The sequence below is a fragment of the Ips typographus genome, linkage group LG13, assembly GCF_016097725.1.
Source record: "Ips typographus isolate SLU linkage group LG13, UJ_Ityp_2.0, whole genome shotgun sequence".
Lineage (NCBI taxonomy): Eukaryota > Metazoa > Arthropoda > Insecta > Coleoptera > Curculionidae > Ips > Ips typographus.
In genome coordinates this window covers 802,776-825,034 of record NC_138434.1, presented here as the reverse complement: position 1 = coordinate 825,034, position 22,259 = coordinate 802,776, and the positions used below count along the sequence as shown (strand labels likewise).

Sequence of the window (22,259 nt, the reverse complement as noted above, 5' to 3'; positions counted from 1 at the left end):
GAACTGATGTTTGTAGGTTAGGTTGACTGTTCACTATTAGTGACAGTTTTCTGACAGAACTAACCTTAACCTTACTTTTTTTTATATTAGTTGTCAAATCAAATAGGTAAACAAAAACAAACTTAATTTCAAATTAAACATTTACTAGACTAGATTACACTCAGTAGTGTCTAAACTAATAAGATAAGTGCAGTGTGTTTAAAAATCTGATTGGTTAGGTTCAAATTATAAGAAAAATGGATAAAATTTCCAATGTGGTTATGAAATCCCTGGAAAAATCCATTTACCTCAAACCATACACCATGCATTTCATCCAGAATGGTCAGAAGAAAACGTGGGATTTACTTGGGATTCACGACAGTGTTGCCATCATCATTTACAATGTGACTAGAAAGGTTTTGGTTTTGGTCAAACAGTTTAGGCCTGCAGTGTATTTGGGCACCGTGGACCCACAAGACAGAATAATCGATCAAACCATTGACACGACCAAGTACCCACCTACTAATGGTATTACCATTGAGTTGTGCGCTGGGATTGTTGATAAACCATCACTCAGTTTAGTGGAAATAGCCAAAGAGGAAGTGATAGAAGAGTGTGGGTATGACGTACCACTCAGTTGTTTGCAGTTAATTGGTGAGATTTATCATTTTCGTTAAGTTGTGAGTAATTTGCTTGGTAAATTCAGGTTCGTACAGATCGGGGGTGGGCACATCAGCCTCAGTACAAACCGCCTACTATTGCGAAGTTACGGATGAAATGAGGGTGTCAACAGGTGGCGGCACCGACGACGAACTAATTGAAGTCGTGGAAATGACAGTTGAGGATGTCAAAAAGTATGTGACGCAACAGGGAGTGGTTAACAGCCCTCCCAGTTTTTTATTTGGCATTTACTGGTTCTTGTTGAATAAAGTTTAAAGTTGTCTGTAAATTACTGGGTAACTCGTTTATTTGAAATAAACCAAAACAAGTACAGTTTACCTGATTGATATGTTGCAGTAAAGAAGGTGTATTTGAATTTAGGGAGTAAAAACAAACATTCTGAACTATCTTAAAGTGACTACAATAAATAATCAAAAATAGTTTTTGTTTAATAATAATTATTTTGTAAATATACTGTTGTATAGCACCTATATGTATAATATAATATAATTTGCGAGCAATATAATAAGTATATAGAATTTATTAAATAAACTTCCACATTTGACATTCATAACTTTTTTTATATCAATTCTACAACTACGTATAGAGAGTTTCTATTATGTAACACATTTTATATATTATATATTTTATGTATAGTTGATTTTGACACCTGTCAAATATAGATAGCTCTGATAGTTTTTAGGTTAATTTGACGGTAAAAAGTCATAGAAGACAAAGTGGGACTAGACACGCACACACTAAAGTTGGTGACTGCGCACTTTTTGGGTGTGAACCAAATCGGACTGTTCACTACAAAACTGATCCAGTTTACACCCGTCCAACTAAATCAGTCTCCAAACTATATAATTATTCTACTGGTACGTTAACATTGATTGGGGAATACTGAAGGGACCACATTATGTAATAAGAAATTATTTTACTTGTCGTTTTTTGACGGTGTTTGTGACGGCGTTGCCAGTTGGTCGTCGTCAAACATCGGATTTTTCACTTCCAACGGACCCTCAATCTGTTGGAAAATTTGACTCAAAAAGCAACTTTTTTTAAAGTGTCACGTGACTCACCGAAGCCAGTCCCGGACATTCGTATACTGTGTAGTTGCCTTCCTCGTCCTCTTCCTCCTCACTATCCGATTGAGGTCCGTGTCCCTGATGGTTGTTTCTTTTTTAAAAAAAAGGAGTTAATTCTTGATTACTTCCATTAAGCGGAATAACTCACCTGCCCATGGCAATAATTTGCTGTTTCTGGTGCTGGTAATGGTACATCTGGGCCGATTGGGCTAATTTCCGATCTCCCGCGTCGTTTCGTTCCTTTTTCTCGTAATCCTTGTTAGGCCCCACGATTCCGTAGGAAGGATAGTCGCTATCTTCGGCATTTTTCATGTGTTTTTGTAAACTGAAACCGAAATTGTACTAATTAAACTTCAATATAATAAAGTTGTGAAAAATTAGCACCCTGCTGGCTTTGGTATAGTACTTACGTCGTCCTGGTCACGTGATACAGTTCAGTTTTGACACTGTTTATGAAATGGACTATACTTTGAAACATACACACCCCTGTCAATGTTGCCAAACTGTTTTAATTCTTTTAACTCTCTTAACAAACTGTTCCAGACGATAATCCAGGACAGACTGCCGCCACTTTCCGCTCTCCTTCTTTGTCTGTTTGATTGCGTGAGAAGAACAGTTTTCTCGGTGGACTTTTTATTACGCACGGGGGAGAGAGGATTAAATTTAATAATTGTTCTGTTCAGGGAATCTCAAATTATGATAATAATTAAACAATTCAAATTAAAAAAGCAATTTTACCAAATAAAGTCGTATTATAAAGCCAAAACACGTACCAGGCAAACGGCATTCCTCTCTATGGAATGTAATATAATTTTCCAAAACGGCCCTATCTAGGATTATTATCGGGTGATTCTATATAAAAGGGCAGAATCGACATTTTTTTTTTGACAGTTGGTCAAAATGGCTACTGTCAAATTACGTCACAGTATTAGATTTGTCAGCTCATTTCTTGATTATCTCGACAGCTTCGGACTTTTCTATTTACATTGCAAATCCTTGGTGCAACGTTGCCAATTACCTAAATTCGTCGTTTTGCCCTGCAAAGGCGTTTGGCAACATCACAACCTACTTTGTGTACAAATGATTAGTTAACTACAAAATAAAATGTTCCGCCACTGACTGTGCATGCATAATGATACTTATAACATGTTATCGTCAAAAGTTCGAGTGTTCTATACTTTAATCGAGGCAGATGTTGATTAAAAATCGTCCGCAGTAAACCTTAGGTAGAATTTACCACGTTTTTTTATCTGTAGAAGGTACCTTATATCTGGGTTCCGGTTCCACGCAAAATGACCTTCAATCCTAATGGTAAGTAATTTTAATAATGCTACTGCTTCACTAACACGTATTTGGTCGCGCCCCCTATACTAGAAAGCCTAAAATGTCACTTTAAATGGCGGCTTAGCGGCTTTTGTTTTATACACAAACTAATGCAGATTTAATTACTTGGAGTAGTTTATTGCAAGTTGTCAGTGAAAAACAAAAAAGAGATTCATTCCTGTTCCAGGCATGTAATTGATAGAGAGCTTTTTGGACGCAATTAAGTTCAGCCTAAACAAATTGGTTAGAACATATTTGTCCTGGAAGTACAACACACAGTTAAACTAGTTTAAACACTGTTCAATATAAGAAAATCTGTAAATCCTTGAAACTATTTACTTATGTTATTACCAAGCTCACATACCTGTGCATGTAACTAGTACCTAATAAGTTTACTGTACTAGAAAGCACTTGTACTTACCAATGAGTATAGTGTTGAGTAAAATCATTCCACTTATTCAAAGTGTTCAACCACTATTGAGGTTTTTTGTTGAAAAACTGAATTGCTGTTACAATGTGGCTTGTAAAACTTATAAACAGGCAAGCAAACAAAAAAAACCGTAAAAATTCATCTAATCCTTCCAAAAAACTAAATTTCCACAATACAAATGCAAACTGTCACCGCCATATTGGAATTTTTGACAAGCACTTTCTAGTATAGTAGGCGGTGGTCACACCCGTGGACAGCAATGAGTGCAGTGTTGTCATATGTTAGGAAAAGTCAAGATCAATGAAATAGTTTTATTGTCAATTTCAGACATTCACAGTTATAGTTAATAAATTGATATGGGACATGTTTACATCTAAGTATAATTAATAACACACACATTAAAAACCCTACAAAAATTGAATAAGAATAAGAGAGTTTTAATATCTCGTTTTTGTTTAATTATATTATTTAAATAATTTTAAAAAACCTCGCTCAACTTATTATATAACTAAAATATAATAATAAAATTAATATTTACAAATAACTTATTAAACGTATTTATAAATACAATCACAACCACGCACGTTTTATTTTTTATAATACACAAGACACGACCTTAACTGATGATAAAGGTTTAATTTGGAATGTTTGTTTTTGTTGGGTAATTTTTATTCGCCGATGCATCCATCTGAAAGTCCGTTCAGCCGTCTTCGGTTCACACATCTGAAAGCAAAAAACGACAAATTTGTTGGAATTTCAATCGATGGATGCATCAAGTAAATAAAAATAAGTGTTCTCCTAAAAGCGCTCAAAATAATCAAACGATGAGCTGTCAATGTGACAAAACTAATTGTTTTCTTGACATATAGAACACCAACACCTGCGTTACAATCCACTGAAGGACGAATGGATTCTGGTGTCACCGCATCGAGCCCTGCGTCCTTGGAGCGGCCAAACCGAACAACCGTCCACTGAACAGGTACCGCGTCACGATCCTACCAATCCGTTATGTCCTGGAGTAACGCGGACTTCTGGGATCGTTACGCCCCAGTACCAGTCCACGTGCGTGTTCACCAACGATTTCCCCGCCCTCTTGGAGGAAGGGCCCGAACCCGAACCGTCCGACGACCCTTTGTTTCAAACTAGAAGCGCCAAAGGCACTTGCAAGGTTATGTGTTACCATCCCTATTCGGATGTCTACTTGACCAGGTGAGTAATGGAGAAAAACATGAATTTTGATTTTAATTTAACTGAGAAATTGAGCATTAAAAAAACTATGACGTCACATGCAGTGTTTTTCACTATTTGGCAACGTTGATATTTAATAACGCGACAAGCAGAAGAACACGTCATCCTAACCCTATTTTACTGTTTATGGTTTTGAATTTGTTTATTTTGACATCAAATGCTAATAGTTTTGAAAATGTGAATTTAAAAAAGTGCTTTGTACGGTGTTGCAATAATACTTTTCAAGTTTTGCCATCCAAAATTTAATCTAACTGGGCCGGGAAATCTGCAAATTCGGAAAACACGGTTGGGCAAGACGTAAACTTACAACTGCCTTGTCCTTACTGTTGTGAAGATCATTTTATGGTAAGTAGTATATGATTGCTCAAGACTAGAATAGTATATTCTATATTAAGAGCGGAAAGTAGTTATTTGACGCTTGCACATGAAAATTGCAGCTTGAGGCGAAGCCGAACGCTGCAATCATGTAAAAGTAAACGTAGAGGGGGGGGTAGGTACTTGTTAGTAGGAAGCGAAAACGCTTTAGGACAGAAAATGATTCACTTTCTGTACACGTGCGGCAAATAACCACTTTCTGCTTTGAAATGGAAGCGTACATGAGGTACTTTCAAAGTCAGAAGTCGAAAAAGTACATTTAAACACTTGGAAAGATTGAAAGAAAAGTTCACAAAATAAAAACAATAATATTCAATATTATTGAGGTTAAACTGTGGTGTCAATGTCAATAAATCCATGTCGATTTTTGTCTGTTTTATGTATCGTCTCTCTCGCACTCACAAACTGATTAAAAGCGACGTTGCCAAAAGTAAAAACCTGGTGCATCTAAATTTATTTATTAATTATTACAAAATCACTTAGAGATTTGAGTTTGATTATAGTACCATTCCCCATTATTTTCTATAGTTTGTCCACTAAAGAAGTGGTGGACATAATCAATGAATGGGTGCGTCAAACTGAGGAGTTGGGCAAAAAGTACTCGTGGGTGCAAATATTCGAGAATCGCGGTCAAATGATGGGTTGTTCCAACCCTCATCCCCATTGTCAAATTTGGTCCTCAACTTTTACGCCCAACGAAGCCCGAATCAAGGACCGCAACCTACTCAGTTACTACCAGAAGCACGGCAATCCATTGCTAAAAGACTACGCAGAACGGGAAATGATTAAAAAAGACCGAATCGTCACCGAGAACCGTGAATGGTTGGTGGTGGTGCCGTATTGGGCCGTGTGGCCTTTCGAAACCATGGTCCTACCCAAACGACCCATACAACGCTTCACTGACACGGATCAGAAACAACGCGAAGCCCTCGCAGCTATTCTGCAGGTGCTGGTGGCCAAATACGACAACCTCTTCAAGTGCAACTTCCCATACTCGATGGGATGGCACGGCGCCCCTACCGGACCTTTTTTGAACCAACCCAATCAGCATTGGACGTTCCACGGCATTTATTTACCGCCCCTGTTGCGTTCGGCAACCGTGCGCAAGTTTATGGTTGGCTACGAACTGTTGGCGCAGTCGCAGCGGGATTTGACTCCTGAGAAAGCGGCCGCCATGTTGCGCGAACAACCCGATAAACGATTCGAGTAATAAAAGATTTTTTTACCCACTAAGTGTTTTTACGTAAAATTGGCAACAGTGGCAGGTTTAACTATTGATAAATAAAAAGTCACTTACTTGTACCATCCGATGCCGACTGCGATTAAACCGACAGTGGCGGCAGCACTGATCCCAGCCACTATAGCAATCAGATAGACTCCAGCACTGTCAGTTTCCGTATCTGGTTTAAACGGAACCACTTCCACGTCCTTATTGACAAATGTACTGAAAAATGCTCAGATTCAATACCTTCAATATTCTGCAGGTTGGAATACTTACTCTAATTGCACTTCGTCACTTGGTTCGCCATACTGGTGCAGGTCGCTACGCGAATTCATTTTCGGCTTGGACGGCGTCTTGAGAAGGTACGTGCGTCCTACCGCTTCTCGAGGGGGCGCTGGCGTCATTGCGTAGTCCCACACGTCGCCCGGTGGTGGAAACTCGCGGCCGAAACGAGAATCGGCCGGTCCCACGCCAAACTCGGCCAAATCTTTCGGTACCGGCACCTTGTCAAAGTCGATAGTTTGCGGAAACTCCTCTCCCGGCTTAAACGTGTATTCCTCATCCGCGTGACTGTCTTTATCGCCGAAATCCAAGTCGCTGATGCCAACTTTAAAGTCCGGGACGACAATACGCGGGAAATACGACGGAGAGAAAGTAGGCTTTGGTCGGACAAACTCTTCCGCTTCCGGTTGTTCTTCAGTTTCTTCAGTACCGTATATGTTGGCGTAAGTCTGGAAAAACACCAACTTGACACCATACAGTAAGGAAAATGGTGGAAACGTACGTGTTCAAAATTGTTGGGTTGTTCTATTACAATGCGAGGAAAACTGGTGAAAATTGGAGTGTGATGAGGAGGTCTGTTCAGTTCCTCCTCTTCCTTATCCGAATTGACGTCTGCGTATACCTAAAATCACATACTTAATGATTAAGAAGATGGTGGTTTATATGCATATGGCGCATTCACCATCAGTCAACAATCAACACTACTAACAACTTAAATGAATCATTGGGTATATAAAGCCTATACTCACGTTGTCATCGTTTTGAAGTTCGGGTTCCACCTCATCATCCGGTACATCAACGGGTTCGGGATACACTCTGGCCAATCCAATCACTGAATCGGTATCCAACGGTTTGTGCCGACGATACTGGTTCAAATTGTCCGGAGTCCGATCTCGATAGTTTTTAAGTCTAAATAAAAGTCTGATAAAACTGTTTGTTTAAGCTTGATTGGGTAGATTAGTGTAGGTACAGTAAGGAATTATTTCAGCATGTTAGGAATAACTTTTACCTATTAGTTAACTCTGCCAAAACCCGGTTCTCTTCCGGGTCTTCGGACGGTCCTAAACCGTCTTGGGCATCGTTCACGGTGCTGTAAAATGGCCACTGATGATGAATGTCGTCAAACTCCACGTTTCTCCTGTCTAAATCGTTCAGGTACTCCAAGTACTGCCGTTCTAAACCGAGAAACCTTTAACTAGACAAAACTTGAATGCTGTTTAACACCAAAACACCAAAATAACAAAAAAACCGGCCTCCTAGACCAAACGTTAAACTAATGTCAACATTGTCAACTGTCATTCAAAGTAGTAGAGATGGGCTTATTAAAATTCTTCACAAGGAACGTTCAAAGTGGTGCTTTGTTAACAGTTTATTAGCTGTTGTCTAATTTGCATTCAGGGTTAACTGAATGAGGGTGATTAATCACCCTTTACAGAACAGAGGACAATAGATCTATCTCCGGTTTATACGCCCCCACAACACACTCTCGATTGGAAAACATAAATCTTTGAAACAGTTTTCCATTAGTGTCTATTTAAGCTTTTTATCTCCGGTAAAATGCCAGATGCCTGTGGGGATCTATAATTATTATTCATATTTGAAGTGGAAAGTGTGCAGGATATTCTATAATACCTATAACATGTTAAATATAACGTGGAATGCAAATTAGTTTCGTTTTTTGAACATCATCAGAGTTGCTTGGCAAACTTGATATTATGGTGGGGACACTCTGTATGTAATACGTTTGTAGAACAGTGATTTGCTTGAACTTTTTTTAAATCCAGGTCGTTACTATACTGTTCTGATAACAAATATGTAAATTATTTTCTGTGTGGGTTGTTGTGCGTCAATATATTTTACACTTTTTATTTACCAAACTCTTGCTAAGAAAATGAACAACTTACCGTTTACCACCCTAGATTGGACACCCTGTAGACAACACCATAGAAAAACGCCTATTATAAAAGGAAACTTCATAATTTCAGCTTTGTCCACTACTCCATATGTTTTCGGTGAGTTTCCATTACGGTTGATCAATAGAATGTGCGGCATGCCATTGGTCGATCAGGCCAGTGACGTCACGACGCCGGGACAACTACTCCCGAATATACCTCCACTTGGACGGGGCTTTCATTGACTGAACCCGAGAATGGTTACAGAGTGGCGAAGTACGAGTCATGCGCCACCCAAATACGATATCCTCTGCAATATTTTTGTGTATGTGTGGGCGCGGAGGCGGCAATCTTCTTTTTTGCTGACGTCCCCTTTCCGCCCTTGATAAAGGTCACAGATTTAACTAACTGTTGCACTCGATAATAAAGACGCCATTATCAATGGGGGCTCTAATAAGAGTACACCCTCCCTCTTTTTTTATCACTTTACTTTTTAGTTAGTTTTTTTGCAACGTCATCACTCATCAGTAACTGTCAATACTGCGTCAGAGTTGGAAAAACACATCAAAGTGATCGATGGTGCAATTCAATTAGACGATTGGCGTGTTTATGAGCGTATCCTGCTCTATTTAATGTCATTGGATTAGACTGAAAGTACTGTGACGTCATTTGACATAAGGGAAAAAAAAGATCACGTGATTCACTGTTAAAAAAACTTATGAAGGCAAAGAGAAAATTAATGCTGAAATTTCAAGGTTATTGTTTTGGGCTCGTTTGAACTTGATTAGTTAAAAACTTCTTCAATGGTTTATATTGTAGATAGTTATCCTTTTGAAACTGTTAATAATAGAAAGTCACGCAGTTTCTGCCCAGCTCTAGTATCACCTGATTCATCAAACCATTTGAAGTTGACACTTGACAGCAACTGTTTTAGAGGTTAGACCACGTAAAGTTTTAAAGGTTAGAAAGCTTAACCAAAATTTGTAGTGAACTGGGAAAATGGCCAATTTTCGATCGATATATAAAGTACAAGTGTTTTTAACGATATTAATCCACTTAACGTTGGCCCTGTACGAGGACCAAGTCGGCAAGTTTGACTGGAAACGTTCGTTTGTCGGCAAAGTGAAGTTTGTAAGTTTGGAAGCCACCAGAATAATAGTGGCCACTGAAGAAAATGTCCTGGCCAGTTTGAACATTAAAACGGGCGATATTCAATGGAGACAGATACTGGAAGAGCCTGGCACCAGCCAGATTGAGTTTCTTCAAGTAGGCAAAGAAATTCTGACAGTGTCTGGATCAAAAAATACTTGGGTGGTTCGCACCTGGGAAGTAAACACTGGTAGTATCCTAAATGAGTGGCCTTTGACATCCGAACGGACCGTACCAAGCGCCGTCAGTGTCTCAAATGGAAAACTGTTTCATAGTATTCCAATAGCTGGGTCACACTTAGAAGTCAGTGTTTACAATTTATCTAAAGGAGTACCTAGAGGAGTTTTTCACAAAGTTCCTGCACCCTGGATCAAGTCAGCTAGTGAATGTGTTAGTGCCAATTCATACTACATTTGTCTGTCAGGTAATGTGTTAAACTATATCAATCTGGATGATTTGAGTCAGGGTTTTACCATCCAACCTTTAAGTGCTTTAATAGACAATTTTGAAGGTTCTATAGCTTTAATACCATGTAACCAGGATGTCTCTTCAGTGTTGTTGCGCTATGGTAATGAAGCTAAATTAATTGAATTCAGTGAGGAAGGTTTACAAGTTAAACCTTACATTCTAATGCCTAATGCTATCATAACTCAAAATGATGGGAACAAAGTAGTTTATCAACTGGAAGCCAATGACAATAAAGATAAACCAGTTTTAGTGAAAGTAAAAGACTATAATAGTGGTGCTGACCAGTTTTCTGTAAACTTAGACTATCCAGTAGGGGTGGGTGCTCCAATTATTTTAGGTGGGACAGCTACAGAGTTATTGTTAAGTACCACAGACCATGCCTTGTTATTAATCCACTTGGAGGCAGGTAAAGTGGTTTGGACCAGAGAGGAGGCTTTGAGCAGTATTCTAGCTGTGGAATTCTTTGAGTTGCCTATTTCTGAATTGGATGCCTCTATTGAGCACGAGTTTGATCCAGATGGTAGTGTTTTAAGCATGTTTGTGAACAGAATCACCACTCAATCTAATCAGTTGTACAATTTGCTTTTTGGAAACCAGCTGCTGAAAAACTCTGGAATGGTAAGAGACAAGTTTGGTTTACATAAGATTATAGTTGTGGCCACAAGGGCTGGTAAACTATTTGCCATTGACACCTTGAGTGGAAGTATTATATGGAGTTACCGTCTGCCTAATGTACAGCCTTTCCTTAGAATTAATGGTCAAGAACAAATCATTTTGTTAGTTCAAAGAACTGCCCAGTATGTGCCATTACCAGCTCAGTGTGTTTTGCTGGCCCAGGATTCACTGACTGGCAAAGGTATCCTATTCCAATTTGATCCTATAACTGGATATTCTAGCAAAGGAGCTGAGAGACTTGACTATAAAATTGTACAAGCCACATTGTTGTCAACTTATGGGAAAGACTTTGTGAAACCCATTTTAGTGGTTTCTGACACTAATGAACCCTATTTGTACCCCACTGAAGCTGCCAGCGTTTGCACTGAAGCTGCAAACTTTATATTCACTGCTGACCCTCAGACTTCAAATTTAAAAGGTTACAGCCTTAAATCAGATGACAGATTAAGTTTAACACCAATTTGGGAAGTAAAACTGCAGCCTTCCAAGTTAATTGAGGTTAGTACTAAGCAGCCACACGAAAGAGTGCACTCTCAGGGTAAAGTTTTGCACGACCGTTCAGTTTATTACAAGTATGTCAACCCAAATCTTCTGGCTGTGGCCACAATTACATCAGATCAAATCCATAGAAGTGTGGTTAGTATTTACCTAATAGATGGCGTCACAGGCTTAGTGTTGCACTCAACGTCACACAAAAGAGCCAAAGGTCCGGTACATTTAGTACACTCAGAAAATTGGCTAGTTTATTCATATTTCAATGACAGATTTAGGAGAATGGAAGTGGCAGCTATAGAACTCTATGAGGGTCATGTACAAAGCAACAGTACAGTGTTCAGTTCTTTTGCCGTAAATCAGTTACCTGACATACAAAGTCAGTCCTATATTCTGCCAGCAGTGCCCATTAAAATGGCTGTGACTCTTACAGAAAGAGGTATCACCAATAAGTTTCTTTTAATCGCCTTTTCAAACGGAGCCGTCATGGAAATTCCGTGGCTGTTATTGCAACCCCGCTTTCCAGGGATGCCGTGCGGTCCTGAGGAGAGCTGCATCCCTTACATGCCCGAAATCCCCTTACATTCAGAAGCAATAATCAATTACAATCAAACTCTGGCCAGAATTCGGGATATTGAAGTAGCGCCCGCTCGTTTAGAGTCGACTTGTCACGTTCTGATCCACGGTCTGGATATATTCTACACGCGCGTCGCTCCCTCAAAGACTTTCGATCTATTGAAGGAAGACTTTGACTACCACCTGATCGGTCTTGTATTGTTTGGGTTGATTGCCGCCTCGTTTATTACGAAAAATCTCGCAGCCAGGAAAACTTTAAAACAAGCCTGGAAGTGATGTGTGTTTAGGTAAATAAGACAATTATTTGTTTTTTTTTTCTCTGTTTAAAGGTGTGATAACATTTGATGTTATTCCTCCTTATTTATTCGTATATGTCTTAAAGCTTGTATACACATGCACTAGTTTACGGTTTAGGTAATTCAGTTGGGTATAGTAAAAGGCAATTTATCAGTCAAGAATTGCAGACTGGTTGTAGTTCTAATAGAGTGTAGTATAAGCATTTTTCTTGAGCTCATTTAGGTTAATTTGCTGTGTCTGTGTATTGTATTTTTCCGAATTTATATGTTTGGAATAACACTTTTTGGGTTACCACAACTAGAATAATTAATTTAGTATAAAAGCATCAGAAATATTGTAAAAATGCCACACACAGTGTATAAACAAAGTCATTTGCTTATCTTCTAAAATATTATTATACAAAAAAATGCTGACTGAAAATGAATTTTTTGTATAGTATTGTAATTTATTATTGTTATGAGTCGTAGTGGTAGTGTCACAAACAAATAAAACCCGTTGAAAATTTAGTTTTTCTCAATTTATTAATCCAACAGAAAGTTTTCCATAAGTAGAATTGGCATCACTGTTATTCAAATGTCAATCTCAGTCAGTTTGCGACAGTTGACAGTAATCAATAAACAAATGTGGAAAAACCTTTGCTTGTGCTAATTTATAAGAAATTGCTGTTTTAGTGACTATTTGAATATAATTAACGCAACATGGCCAATAATAGGAAAATCGAAGAAGGAATGGAACATATTAGGAATGCAGAGAAAAGGTACATTTTACTTTTATGAATGAACCTTGTAACTTGCAACCACTACTGCACCTTATAAGATCTTAAAAAAGTTTCTGGAAATAATCTAATTTTTAGAGTACTTTAAGCATAAAATCTAAACAGAACTTTACTAGTTCTAGAATATTTTTTAATTATTCTACAGGATGAGAGGGTTTGAAGTACTCTGCCAGTCTCCCAAGGTTTTCAAAATTTTACTAGTTTGAGGTTAAAAAAGTACAGTTCTGTGACCTAATAATACGTGAAACTAGTGTAAATTGTAAATAATCTGTGATTGTAAATAAAACGAAACTAGAAAAAAAATTGGTATGGTGGCAACACTGCATTATTTAATTTTCAGTCTAACAGTGTTGTCACATTGCTTTCTTGGTATTTGCCTAAATTTCAATTTTTAATGTTTCAGTCTGAAGACTTCGCTGTTAAAGTGGAGGCCGGATTATGAAACAGCTGCTGAGGAATACAGCAAAGCAGGTAAACTTGTTTCCACTTTTCTGGACATTCTTAACTAATATTCAATATTGTAGCGACTTGTTTTCGCGTTGCCAAATCCTATCAGCAGTGTAGGGATTGTTTACTGAAAGCCGCGGAGAATCACAGACAAAACCGAGGGTATTCCTTCATTATCATTAATCAGTGATATTGTGACCGTTTTTGATCGCTATTTAGGCTGTTTTATGCCGCGAAAGCGTTGGATCAGTGCATTTTGATATGCAAAGAGATGGGGGATTTGCGCGACATCTACGACATGGCGGAACGTGCCGCGCACATGTTTCAAAGTCAAGGTAGCGCCGAATCGGCCACTGCCACTTTAGAAAAGACTGCGAAAATATTAGAGTCTCAATGTCCGATGGAGGCTCTCAATTTGTACCGGCACGCTGCTGACATTGCTGGGGTAAACTTTGCTTACAACCATCAAATTTAGCTTAAGCCTGATCGTTTTAGGTCCAAGACAGTAAACGTCAGGCGGCAGAGTATATCAGCAAAGTAGCTAGGCTCCATGTGAAGTTGCAACAGTATGTTAGAAAGCTTTTCAGCATTTTGCTAATTAAAAAAAAAATGAAATTATACAGGTATGATCAGGCCGCTGACGCTATAAGAAGAGAAATAGGCATTCATCAGGAACATGAGTCTATTCAGGCAGTTGGGCGTTTAGTGGTTGCTCTAGTATTAGTGCAATTGGCTAGGGGTGATATTGTTGCGGCTGAAAAAGCTTTTAAAGAATGGGGTAAGTGTTTTTTTGAAAAAATGTCACGTGATTGCATCAACTATTTGGAAAGTATTGTCACGTGATTTGTTTACTATTAACTCAAAAGAAGAGTTTCACTTAACCTAGCTTTAAAACTTCAAAGATGGCGTCTACAGTTGTTATTTTATTTTACTTTTAAATAACACAAAACGCTCATATAATAGTGTTTGTGCCCAATTAGCAGCCTTTATTTATTGGTAAATTACAAAATTGTTACTTCATTCCAAAAAAAGTGTCCCTTTTATATCATTCCAAGATGGCGTCATAGTGCCCCATTTGAGTTTGTTTTTCGGTCTCGGCCGGTTTGGACAAGTACTCGGTTAAGAGACAAACAATAGCAAGAATGGAAAACGTAAAAACGATATTGTCCAGAGCTTCGCACATTCCAGCTCAAAACCGTCACATTGACGGATTAACCTAATGCGAGTAAGTTGACTTTGTAGGAAACTATTGCGATCCGCCCGAAATCCAGAACTTGGAAATGTTGCTGCAAGCCTACGACGAAGAGGACCGAGATAATGCAAAACGGGCGTTGAACGACCCGTTTATTAAGCACATGGACGTCGAATACGCAATTCTGGCTAGAGATTTGCGACTGCCCCAAGGGAACGTCGTGGTGCAGAAAAAGCCGATCGTGGAGAACGCCACTGATGAGTATAAGAGGGTTAGACCCCAAAATGATGAGGTAAGTTTGTCCAAAAATTAAAATTTTTTTGGTATAAGTGGCAACGTCAGTTTTAAAAGCATATCAGGTGCCACCCTATTTCTAGTTTTTTTTTTTGATAAAATCTATGTCAGACTGTTTATTTAACCAAAATAAGGGTGGATTTTTGCGCAGAAAAAACTCATATTTTCACGTTATTTCCTTTCTTGTGGCATTTTCCATACTAAACTTAAAAATGACTTGTTTTAGAGGCCTTTAGCACTCTTACATGACTCTAGAGGCCTCTGGAAGGTTTTCAGTACTGTTTAGAAGCTTTTGGCATTCTTAAATGACTCTAGAAGCCTCTGGCAGCTTTTACAAAGCTTTTAGTAGGATTTAGAGGCTTCTGGCACTTTTAAATGTTTCTAGAGGCTTCTGCAAGGTTTTTAGTAGGATTTTGAAGCTTCTAGGGTTTTTAAAAGCTTTTAGAGGCCTCTGGCAGCCACTGGAAAATTTTAAATACTATTTAGAGGCTTTTGGCACTCTTAAATGACTCTAGAAGCCTCTGGAAAATTTTAAATACTATTTAGAGGCTTTTGGTCCTCTTACATGACTCTAGAGACCTCTGGAAGGTTTTCAGTACTATTTAGAAGCTTTTGGCAGTTTAAAATTGTTCTAGAGGCTTCTGGCAGCTTCTGGAAGGTTTTTAGTCCTATGTAGAGGCTTTTGGCACTCTTAAATAATTCTAGAAGCCTCTGGCAGCTTTTACAAAGCTTTCAGTAGGATTTAGAATCTTCTGGTACTTTTAAATATTTCTAGAGGCTTCTGGCAGCTTCTGCAAGGTTTTTAGTAGGATTTAGAAGCTTCTAGGACTCTTAAGTGCTTTTAGAGGCCTCTGGTAGCTTCTGGGAAGTTTTCAGTATTGTTTAGAGGGTTTTGGCACTCTTACACGACTCTAGAGGCTTCTGGCAGCTTCTAGAAAGTTTTCAGTACAATTTAGAAGCTTTTGGCAGTTTAAAATTATTCTAGAGGCTCCTGGCAGCTTCTGGAAGGTTTTTAGTCCTATGTAGAGGCTTTTGGCACTCTTAAATGATTCTAGAAGCCTCTGGCAGCTTTCAGTAGGATTTAGAAGCTTCTGGCACTTTTAAATGTTTCTAGAGGCCAAATTTAAGCTAAAAACCGTGAAGATGCCATACGAGGACAGCAGAACAGTCACTTGACCCCTGTAGACCAATTGCAAGCTTGAAAAGCGTTCGACAGGTAAAAGCTAAGCTAGAAATGTAAACGAAACAGTCACGTGACCTTAGAAGGCCAATTACAAGCTTGAAAATAATTTTTAAACTACATTTAAGTTAAAAACCACGAGAATGTCATAACGAGGATAGCAGAACAGTCAGATGACCTCTGTGGACCAATTGCAAGCTTGACGAGTGTCTGAGAGGTAAAAGTTAAGCTAAAAATGTAAACGAAACAGTCACATGACCTTAGAAGGCCAATTACAAGTTTTAAAAACGCCTTTTGATCCAAATTTAGACTAAAAAATACGAAAATACCATACAGAACATCCACAATAGTCGCACGATTTCTGTAGACCGAATGGACGCTTGAAAAGCCTTCAACAGGTAAAATATAAGTTAGAAATGTAGATAAAAGTCACGTGATCTTTGAAGGGACCAACTAGAAGCTTGAAAAACGATTTTAGACCCAAATTTCAACTAAAAGTTTTTGAAAACTCCATATAGAACAGTCACGTGACCTCTGTAGGCTAATTGCAAACTTGAAAAGTCTCTGACAGGTACAGATTAGGCTAGAAAGTTAAAACTAAAAATACTTATTTAATTTACCATTTTCAAAGCTATTAAACGATTAAATCCTTCATGTTAAACGTCGTTAATCGTTTTCTTTTGCTTTGGCAACGTTGCACATTTCCAATAGTAAGGGGGAGGAATTTTTCCTAGACTTGGTGTAACCTGACCACTTTCAAAGCGATTCTTTTCCCAAAAAAACAGCTTCATCCACCATTTTTTTTGAATTAAACTAAGTTAAATAAACAATCTGACATTTTCCCTTAATTTGACCTATTGTCTATATTTCTTGTGTTGCGTATAGTACGTCCCTTCTACTGACGGGCATCCACATGAGGAAGAAGACGAATACGCCGGTGGATTGTGTTAATTGTCAGAGTAACAGTTAAATTAAGTATTTGCTAGTACCTTGTGTTGCTTTTAATACTCTAAAAGTAACTTAAAAAAAAATTCCAGAAGGTTTAAGGTGTGAATGTAAGGGAATATTAAGCAAAAATTAATCACCAAATCGTTGTTTCCGGCAATTTGGGAACCGCAGCACCGAGTAAATGTGTGCTTAATTTGTTTTTAACGCTAGTCATGATACACCAGAAACTAATTGTAGTAAACGTTTTGATTATACGAATATAGTGATGCAATTGACGTGTCAGTGTCATTCTTCCAAAAGAAAACCATATAAAATTGAAAATAAGTTAACGTGTATATTATTTGTATAACGAGAGGTCACATAACAGTTTGTATTATACACGTTTTTTTCACTTAAAAATTATAAATATACCTACAAGATATATACAACAGTAACCCACAACAAAATGTATGCATTTACGCACCGTTGACACATTTATGACTTAAAAAAAGTACTGAACAGGTAGAAACTTAAAAATGGGCCTGTCCCACAATTTTTTTTTATTTCATAACTACAAAGACGGATTGAAAATATTATACCCGTATTTTTTTGTTTTCAAAAATATTAAGTCTAAATAGAAAAAAAATGACGATAAAAACTACATTAATCTCATGTTTAAAACGCCCACCGCCGGTGACGTACTACACTATCAACCAATCAGCGACAAGAAGTGAAACAGATGGCGTGCAACAGCCAATAAAATCGCCCAGAATTACGTACATGCGCGCCAAAACAGATCTTTTAATTTTAATGGACAAATTCAAACTAATGTAGGAACATTTACGACCATAATTTTTTCTTCAGGAATATGAAAAATTAGTTTTTTGATCCTATTCTTTCGATTCCAGTCATTAAAACAAAAATTTATGATATGTGGGATAGGCCCATTGAGTTTTAATGACAGTTAAATGCGTTTTTCTTCTGGTATCGAGAAGGATACAAAGTTTAAAATTACTTATCTAGAACCAATCAGCACGATGGGAAATTGGCACAATATTTCCACACCAATCGGTTTAGTTATTTAGACTTTCCCACAGTTCGTCGTCTCCCCACTTATCATCGGCAGGTTTCTTTGTCTCTTTCTTCTTTTCTTTTCGCGGTTTGTTGTCTGTCGGTGATGTGGCTACGCTTGTGTTTGATGAATAGTCCCTGGAAAAAGTTTTTTAATTTTTATTCCAGCACTGTTGTGCATAAATTATCACCTGTAATCTGACTGATAACCACCTGAAGGAGTGTCATTCTGATAACCCCAACTAGATGTCTCCCAATTATTTGGAGACTTTGGACTGGAAGCCCTGAAATTAAAATGATTATTAACTAGCACAGACAAATTTCCAACTTACTTGGAGCCCTGTTGGCTGCCGGTACTCCAATCTTCCTCTCTTCCATAACCGTTGCCGCTGCCCACTAAAGAGGACCGTTCGCCGGGCGAATGGAAATTCTCCCCACCTACTTGACCGTATCCTCCTGGTCCGGGGGTGGGCGCGGTGCCGCTCACTTCTTTCCATCCTTTTCGACCCAGTTCGCCCATCTTATGGAAAACGTCAAAATGTTGAACATTTACGCGCAAATCGCAACTGTGATTGGTCAAAAAAAAGCAGTTTGCTTGCAACTACCAACACTGTTGCAATCAGGGATGTAGAATATTTTTGGTAATTTTCCGGAAAAATTGGAAAATATGAATATTCTAAAATAATTCATTTTTTACAATTTTTGTACATAAAAAATAAAAAAATTTCTTGACAATTGTAGTTTTTCATTTTTCAAGGTCAAACAGTGTGCGGTACCAAAAAAGTGTATAGAAGCTAAAAGTTGCATCCCATCGAGGTGCATTTGTGATAAAAATTTGCAGATCCCTAACGTTTTTGAGATTCAACTTTGACCTGATCTAGGAGCTAAACGGGGCAACTTAGCCGTGCCCGCTCAACGTCACGTGATAGCCCCGTTCATTAGCTTTCTTTCGTTATACGGTGGTTTTATACAGGGTGTTTCAAATAAGCGAGTTATGGACGATTTTCTGGAAGAGTGCACAAAAATTTAATCTAAATTAGGGATTTTTTGGGCTTACTATACTAACGGCGACCATTTTGGATTTTCTTCAATCAAAGTGATTTTTTTAACTAACTTGCACCTGGGGAACACAAATCTAACGTCCATTTTGCTCAAACTGGCACCGTTTCGGAGATGACCTTGAAATTATGTCAATTTTGACACTTTAGGGCGTGGCACCCTTGCAAAATGACATTTTGACAAATGACACTTTAAGTCATTTTTGTACTATTAACTTGAAGGTATTTAAGCAGTTGAGGTTAATTTTGAAAATAAAAAATTTTCAGAAAAAAATCAGAAGGTATCACACCCTTGAAAATTCTTGACAAATTTGGTTTTTAATTTTTCAAGGTCAAACGGTGCGTGGTACCAAAAAAAGTGTATAGAAGGTAAAAGTTGCATCCCATCGAAATGCATTTGTGGTAACAATGTCAAATCTCTAACCTGAAACGTTCCTGAGATATTGAACAAAAACTGCAAAAAAAGAAAGTCAACTTTGACGCGCTCTAGCGGCTAAACGGGGCAACTTAGCCGTGCCCGCTCAACGTCACGTGATAGCCCCGTTCATTAGCTTTCTTTTGTTAAACGGTGGTTTTGTACAGGGTGTTTCAAATAAGCGAGTTATGGACGATTTTCTAGAAAAGTGCATCAAAATTTCGCTCAAATTGGGAATTTCTGTTTTCGAGGAGGTTGGTCAAAGTAGGCTGTTAGAGCAAAAACAATTGAATATCGATACAAACATTTTACATCAAGTAGGTCTAGAATTTGACGTAGATTCCAAAAATCGAATAAAAAATTATAAGTTTGATTTGTTGTTTAAATTTGGGACACCCTGTATACCGGTGCATAATCTAGGAATAGAAGCTATATGCAAATATCTACAATATTCATATTTTTTGGTATTTTTTTTTATAAAATGAAAATTAACCAATTTCAAGGATGTTAAAAATTCGTTGAACCACCCTGTAAACTACTCCATTGTATTGACAATTATAGGGTGGTTCAATACACCAATTTAAAGCCCTTGAAATTCTCTTTTGACCACCCTGTATAGCATTTTTACCTAAAACTGAGTTATTTACTGTTTTAACTGAGTTGTTTGTAGTAAAGTTTGATTTTGACAGTTTTTACTGTGACATCCCATAACTCTGTTATTTTGACAGTTACAGGGTGGTTCAATATACCAATTTGTAGCCCTTGAAACTGTCTTTTGATCACCCTGTATACCACATATAAGATAAATCTACGACAATAACAAAGACAAGTTTGACAGAAAAATTTTCCGGTAAATTTCCAAAAAAAGCTTTTACATCTCTGGCTGCAATTTACCGGCAACATTGTTTTAAAAAACGTCCACACTTGCATAAATTAAATAAAAAAAGCGTGTTGTGTTACCTTATTGGCCAGAGTGGACACTTGACTACCAACATCCTGAACCAAAGTGCCGTCTTTCACCTAAATTTGCAAAAAAACAATAAAATAACTTAACAGAAAGTAATTTAAAAATAAAAACACAGAGGGCGTTTTAAAAAAAAAAAAGAAAGCGGGCAACCAAACAAACCTTTTCGCCCACATGAGCACTAATATCAACTACCTTCTGTGAGGCGATTCCTCCGTATTTGACCACGTTCTCCGTCGCTTTGCTGGCTACTTTAGTTGCAGAGGACGACAAGAACGACCATCCCTACAAAACAACTCAAACAACACCCATAAATACAGGGTGGTTAAACTTACGCTGGCTAACGAGGATAATGCCGTATCGACAAATTCTTGCGACTGGCTTCGAGGCGGTGTTTCTTTAGTATATCCAAATCCGCTGTATTTCCCTCCTTGACTCGGTGGTAAATCACTGTGAAGTTAAGTTAATTTAATTTAAAGATAATCTGAAGTAAACTACGCACTCACTCTCGTTTATTAGCATTGTCAGCTTGACGTTTCGCGAAAAATTGATCTCTTTGATCTTTAAACTCTGGGGAATTGTAGTTTTGGTAGCCGCCCTGATAACTACTTTCTGTGCTGTTGTAACTCTGATACGAGGAGTTTGAGTTGGAATAATTGTTTGTAACATTTGACGGTATATAACCGCTGGAATACTTTTGAGCTGGGGATTTTTTCTCGTCCCAAGGTTTTCCTTGTGCTAAGGTTTGAATCTAATTAAAATTTTTAGATTATTTTTGGTTGCCTAAAATCAACCAAACCCCATACTTTATCTCTGTACAACGCTGCCGCTTTTGTGTTGTATCTTTGCTGGATCGTCATGGTGTCCTCCCAGTCTGGTTGAGCCTCGAAAAATACCCGAGCGTTTCGATTCCCACCCACCTAGAAATTTTGAATACCTTCAGTAAACAGTTCTGCAATACTGAAGATTGGATGAAGACCTTCATCTTTTCTAACTCGATGTCTTTCCATTTATCCATGGTAACTGACCTAACAAATGATAAATGCACCCCCAGGCCTCGGTGTTTTCCCGAACATTCCAAACAAATCCATATGCCGTAAGTTACAGACACCCATTGCGGATTATGCGTTCCGCATTCAAAACATTTCTGGAAACAAGTTGATTATGATGTAATTTGACAGTTGCTCCAAATGACCAACTGTCAAATTTGGTTTAGAGGCTCCATCTATTATTTAGCAGAGACATTGTCCAGAAGACTAAAACAGTTCCTAAGCACTGCCCTATTGTGTTGTGAACTACCAATCAGAAAAAAAGCAGTTTATAGATAACCCTTACTGCCCTTTTGGAACCTACCACTAAACAATAGTACTTTTAAGAGTTGAGGTCTGTACAAATCCCCAGATAACTCCATATGGAAGTTCTAAATTTCTAATCTCAAGCCAAAACTTGTGAATGTAAAATAATTGAAATTTATTGTAAACAAACGGGAAAACTCACATCGTTTTCGTTGTGGGGCTTCAACTCTTGCAAAACCCGTCTAGTCCTGGGACTAGCCATCGCTTCCAGCTGTGAACTTTCCTACGGCGCTACCAAATAACCATAACACCAAAGGCCCGGACAGTGGACACAAAATCCCTAAATACTCCGATACAGCTATTCCTGCATTAGCAACAACAAAGAAAACATTTAAAAAGTCTACGTGGAAATTAAAGTAGGGGAGATTGCCTAGAAAAAAGAAAAAAGGCACCACAGGAAGCAGTGACGTTGACGTTTTGTGACG

The 22,259-nt window shown here is 38.1% G+C and overlaps 6 protein-coding genes across 9 annotated transcripts; 4 read left to right on the top strand and 2 right to left on the bottom strand.

Moving 5' to 3' along the window:
* The first annotated feature begins 88 nt into the window (after positions 1-88).
* LOC145737394 (uridine diphosphate glucose pyrophosphatase NUDT14-like) lies at positions 89-928 on the top strand. The gene is made up of 2 exons (XM_081992071.1): positions 89-633; positions 686-928. Exons 1-2 carry the CDS (start codon positions 237-239, stop codon positions 913-915), a joined length of 627 nt encoding a protein of 208 aa, XP_081848197.1. The 5' UTR covers positions 89-236; the 3' UTR covers positions 916-928.
* On the bottom strand, positions 929-8,798 carry LOC145737378 (uncharacterized). Of its 2 annotated transcripts, XM_081992038.1 has the most exons (9): positions 8,512-8,782; positions 7,617-7,782; positions 7,357-7,516; positions 7,110-7,229; positions 6,602-7,056; positions 6,401-6,547; positions 1,876-2,052; positions 1,722-1,818; positions 929-1,666 (listed from the first exon to the last, which is right to left on the bottom strand). In XM_081992038.1, exons 1-9 carry the CDS (start codon positions 8,657-8,659, stop codon positions 1,577-1,579), a joined length of 1,560 nt encoding a protein of 519 aa, XP_081848164.1. In that variant the 5' UTR covers positions 8,660-8,782; the 3' UTR covers positions 929-1,576. The 2 variants fall into 2 exon arrangements, with proteins under 2 accessions (XP_081848164.1, XP_081848165.1); XM_081992039.1 differs by lacking the exons at positions 929-1,666; positions 1,722-1,818; positions 1,876-2,052 and adding an exon at positions 3,778-4,203 and having other exon boundaries at positions 8,512-8,798.
* On the top strand, positions 2,829-6,332 carry Galt (Galactose-1-phosphate uridylyltransferase). The gene is made up of 3 exons (XM_081992066.1): positions 2,829-3,038; positions 4,350-4,689; positions 5,632-6,332. Exons 1-3 carry the CDS (start codon positions 3,020-3,022, stop codon positions 6,311-6,313), a joined length of 1,041 nt encoding a protein of 346 aa, XP_081848192.1. The 5' UTR covers positions 2,829-3,019; the 3' UTR covers positions 6,314-6,332.
* A 617-nt stretch (positions 8,799-9,415) lies between the features above and the next one.
* EMC1 (ER membrane protein complex subunit 1) lies at positions 9,416-12,662 on the top strand. Its single transcript, XM_081992035.1, has one exon. It carries the CDS (start codon positions 9,499-9,501, stop codon positions 12,133-12,135), a length of 2,637 nt encoding a protein of 878 aa, XP_081848161.1. The 5' UTR covers positions 9,416-9,498; the 3' UTR covers positions 12,136-12,662.
* Positions 12,663-12,747: 85 nt separating this feature from the next.
* Positions 12,748-17,267, top strand: LOC145737391 (gamma-soluble NSF attachment protein-like). The gene is made up of 8 exons (XM_081992067.1): positions 12,748-12,913; positions 13,335-13,402; positions 13,456-13,540; positions 13,598-13,823; positions 13,874-13,944; positions 14,002-14,156; positions 14,621-14,862; positions 16,930-17,267. The coding sequence occupies exons 1-8, from the start codon at positions 12,855-12,857 to the stop codon at positions 16,993-16,995; spliced, it is 972 nt and encodes a 323-aa protein (XP_081848193.1). The 5' UTR covers positions 12,748-12,854; the 3' UTR covers positions 16,996-17,267.
* Positions 17,268-17,306: 39 nt separating this feature from the next.
* On the bottom strand, positions 17,307-22,202 carry ArfGAP1 (ADP-ribosylation factor GTPase-activating protein 1). 3 transcript variants are annotated; one of them, XM_081992053.1, is made up of 10 exons: positions 21,977-22,201; positions 21,459-21,626; positions 21,286-21,399; positions 20,986-21,230; positions 20,815-20,929; positions 20,642-20,764; positions 20,476-20,535; positions 18,375-18,562; positions 18,234-18,326; positions 17,307-18,180 (listed from the first exon to the last, which is right to left on the bottom strand). In XM_081992053.1, the coding sequence occupies exons 1-10, from the start codon at positions 22,034-22,036 to the stop codon at positions 18,045-18,047; spliced, it is 1,302 nt and encodes a 433-aa protein (XP_081848179.1). In that variant the 5' UTR covers positions 22,037-22,201; the 3' UTR covers positions 17,307-18,044. The 3 variants fall into 3 exon arrangements, with proteins under 3 accessions (XP_081848179.1, XP_081848180.1, XP_081848181.1); XM_081992054.1 differs by having other exon boundaries at positions 20,675-20,764; XM_081992055.1 differs by lacking the exon at positions 20,476-20,535 and having other exon boundaries at positions 20,675-20,764; positions 21,977-22,202.
* Positions 22,203-22,259: the final 57 nt, after the last annotated feature.

Bases quoted from the DNA above. Each gene is read 5' to 3' on its own strand.
- LOC145737394 (XM_081992071.1), top strand. From the start codon at position 237: ATGGATAAAATTTCCAATGTGGTTATGAAATCCCTGGAAAAATCCATT. The intron at 634-685 runs GTGAGATTTATC...TGGTAAATTCAG, and splicing joins CAGTTGTTTGCAGTTAATTG to GTTCGTACAGATCGGGGGTG.
- Galt (XM_081992066.1), top strand. The intron at 4,690-5,631 runs GTGAGTAATGGA...TATTTTCTATAG, and splicing joins TCGGATGTCTACTTGACCAG to TTTGTCCACTAAAGAAGTGG.
- LOC145737378 (XM_081992038.1), bottom strand. From the start codon at position 8,659: ATGCCGCACATTCTATTGATCAACCGTAATGGAAACTCACCGAAAACA. The intron at 7,517-7,616 runs GTAAAAGTTATT...ACTTTTATTTAG, and splicing joins TTGGCAGAGTTAACTAATAG to ACTTAAAAACTATCGAGATC. The intron at 2,053-6,400 runs GTAAGTGACTTT...TTTCGGTTTCAG, and splicing joins GTCGGCATCGGATGGTACAA to TTTACAAAAACACATGAAAA.
- EMC1 (XM_081992035.1), top strand. From the start codon at position 9,499: ATGGCCAATTTTCGATCGATATATAAAGTACAAGTGTTTTTAACGATA.
- LOC145737391 (XM_081992067.1), top strand. From the start codon at position 12,855: ATGGCCAATAATAGGAAAATCGAAGAAGGAATGGAACATATTAGGAAT. The intron at 13,403-13,455 runs GTAAACTTGTTT...TCAATATTGTAG, and splicing joins TGAGGAATACAGCAAAGCAG to CGACTTGTTTTCGCGTTGCC. The intron at 13,824-13,873 runs GTAAACTTTGCT...TGATCGTTTTAG, and splicing joins ACGCTGCTGACATTGCTGGG to GTCCAAGACAGTAAACGTCA.
- ArfGAP1 (XM_081992053.1), bottom strand. From the start codon at position 22,036: ATGGCTAGTCCCAGGACTAGACGGGTTTTGCAAGAGTTGAAGCCCCAC. The intron at 21,400-21,458 runs GTCTTCATCCAA...CAAAATTTCTAG, and splicing joins TCGAGTTAGAAAAGATGAAG to GTGGGTGGGAATCGAAACGC. The intron at 20,930-20,985 runs GTGAGTGCGTAG...TTAACTTCACAG, and splicing joins GACAATGCTAATAAACGAGA to TGATTTACCACCGAGTCAAG.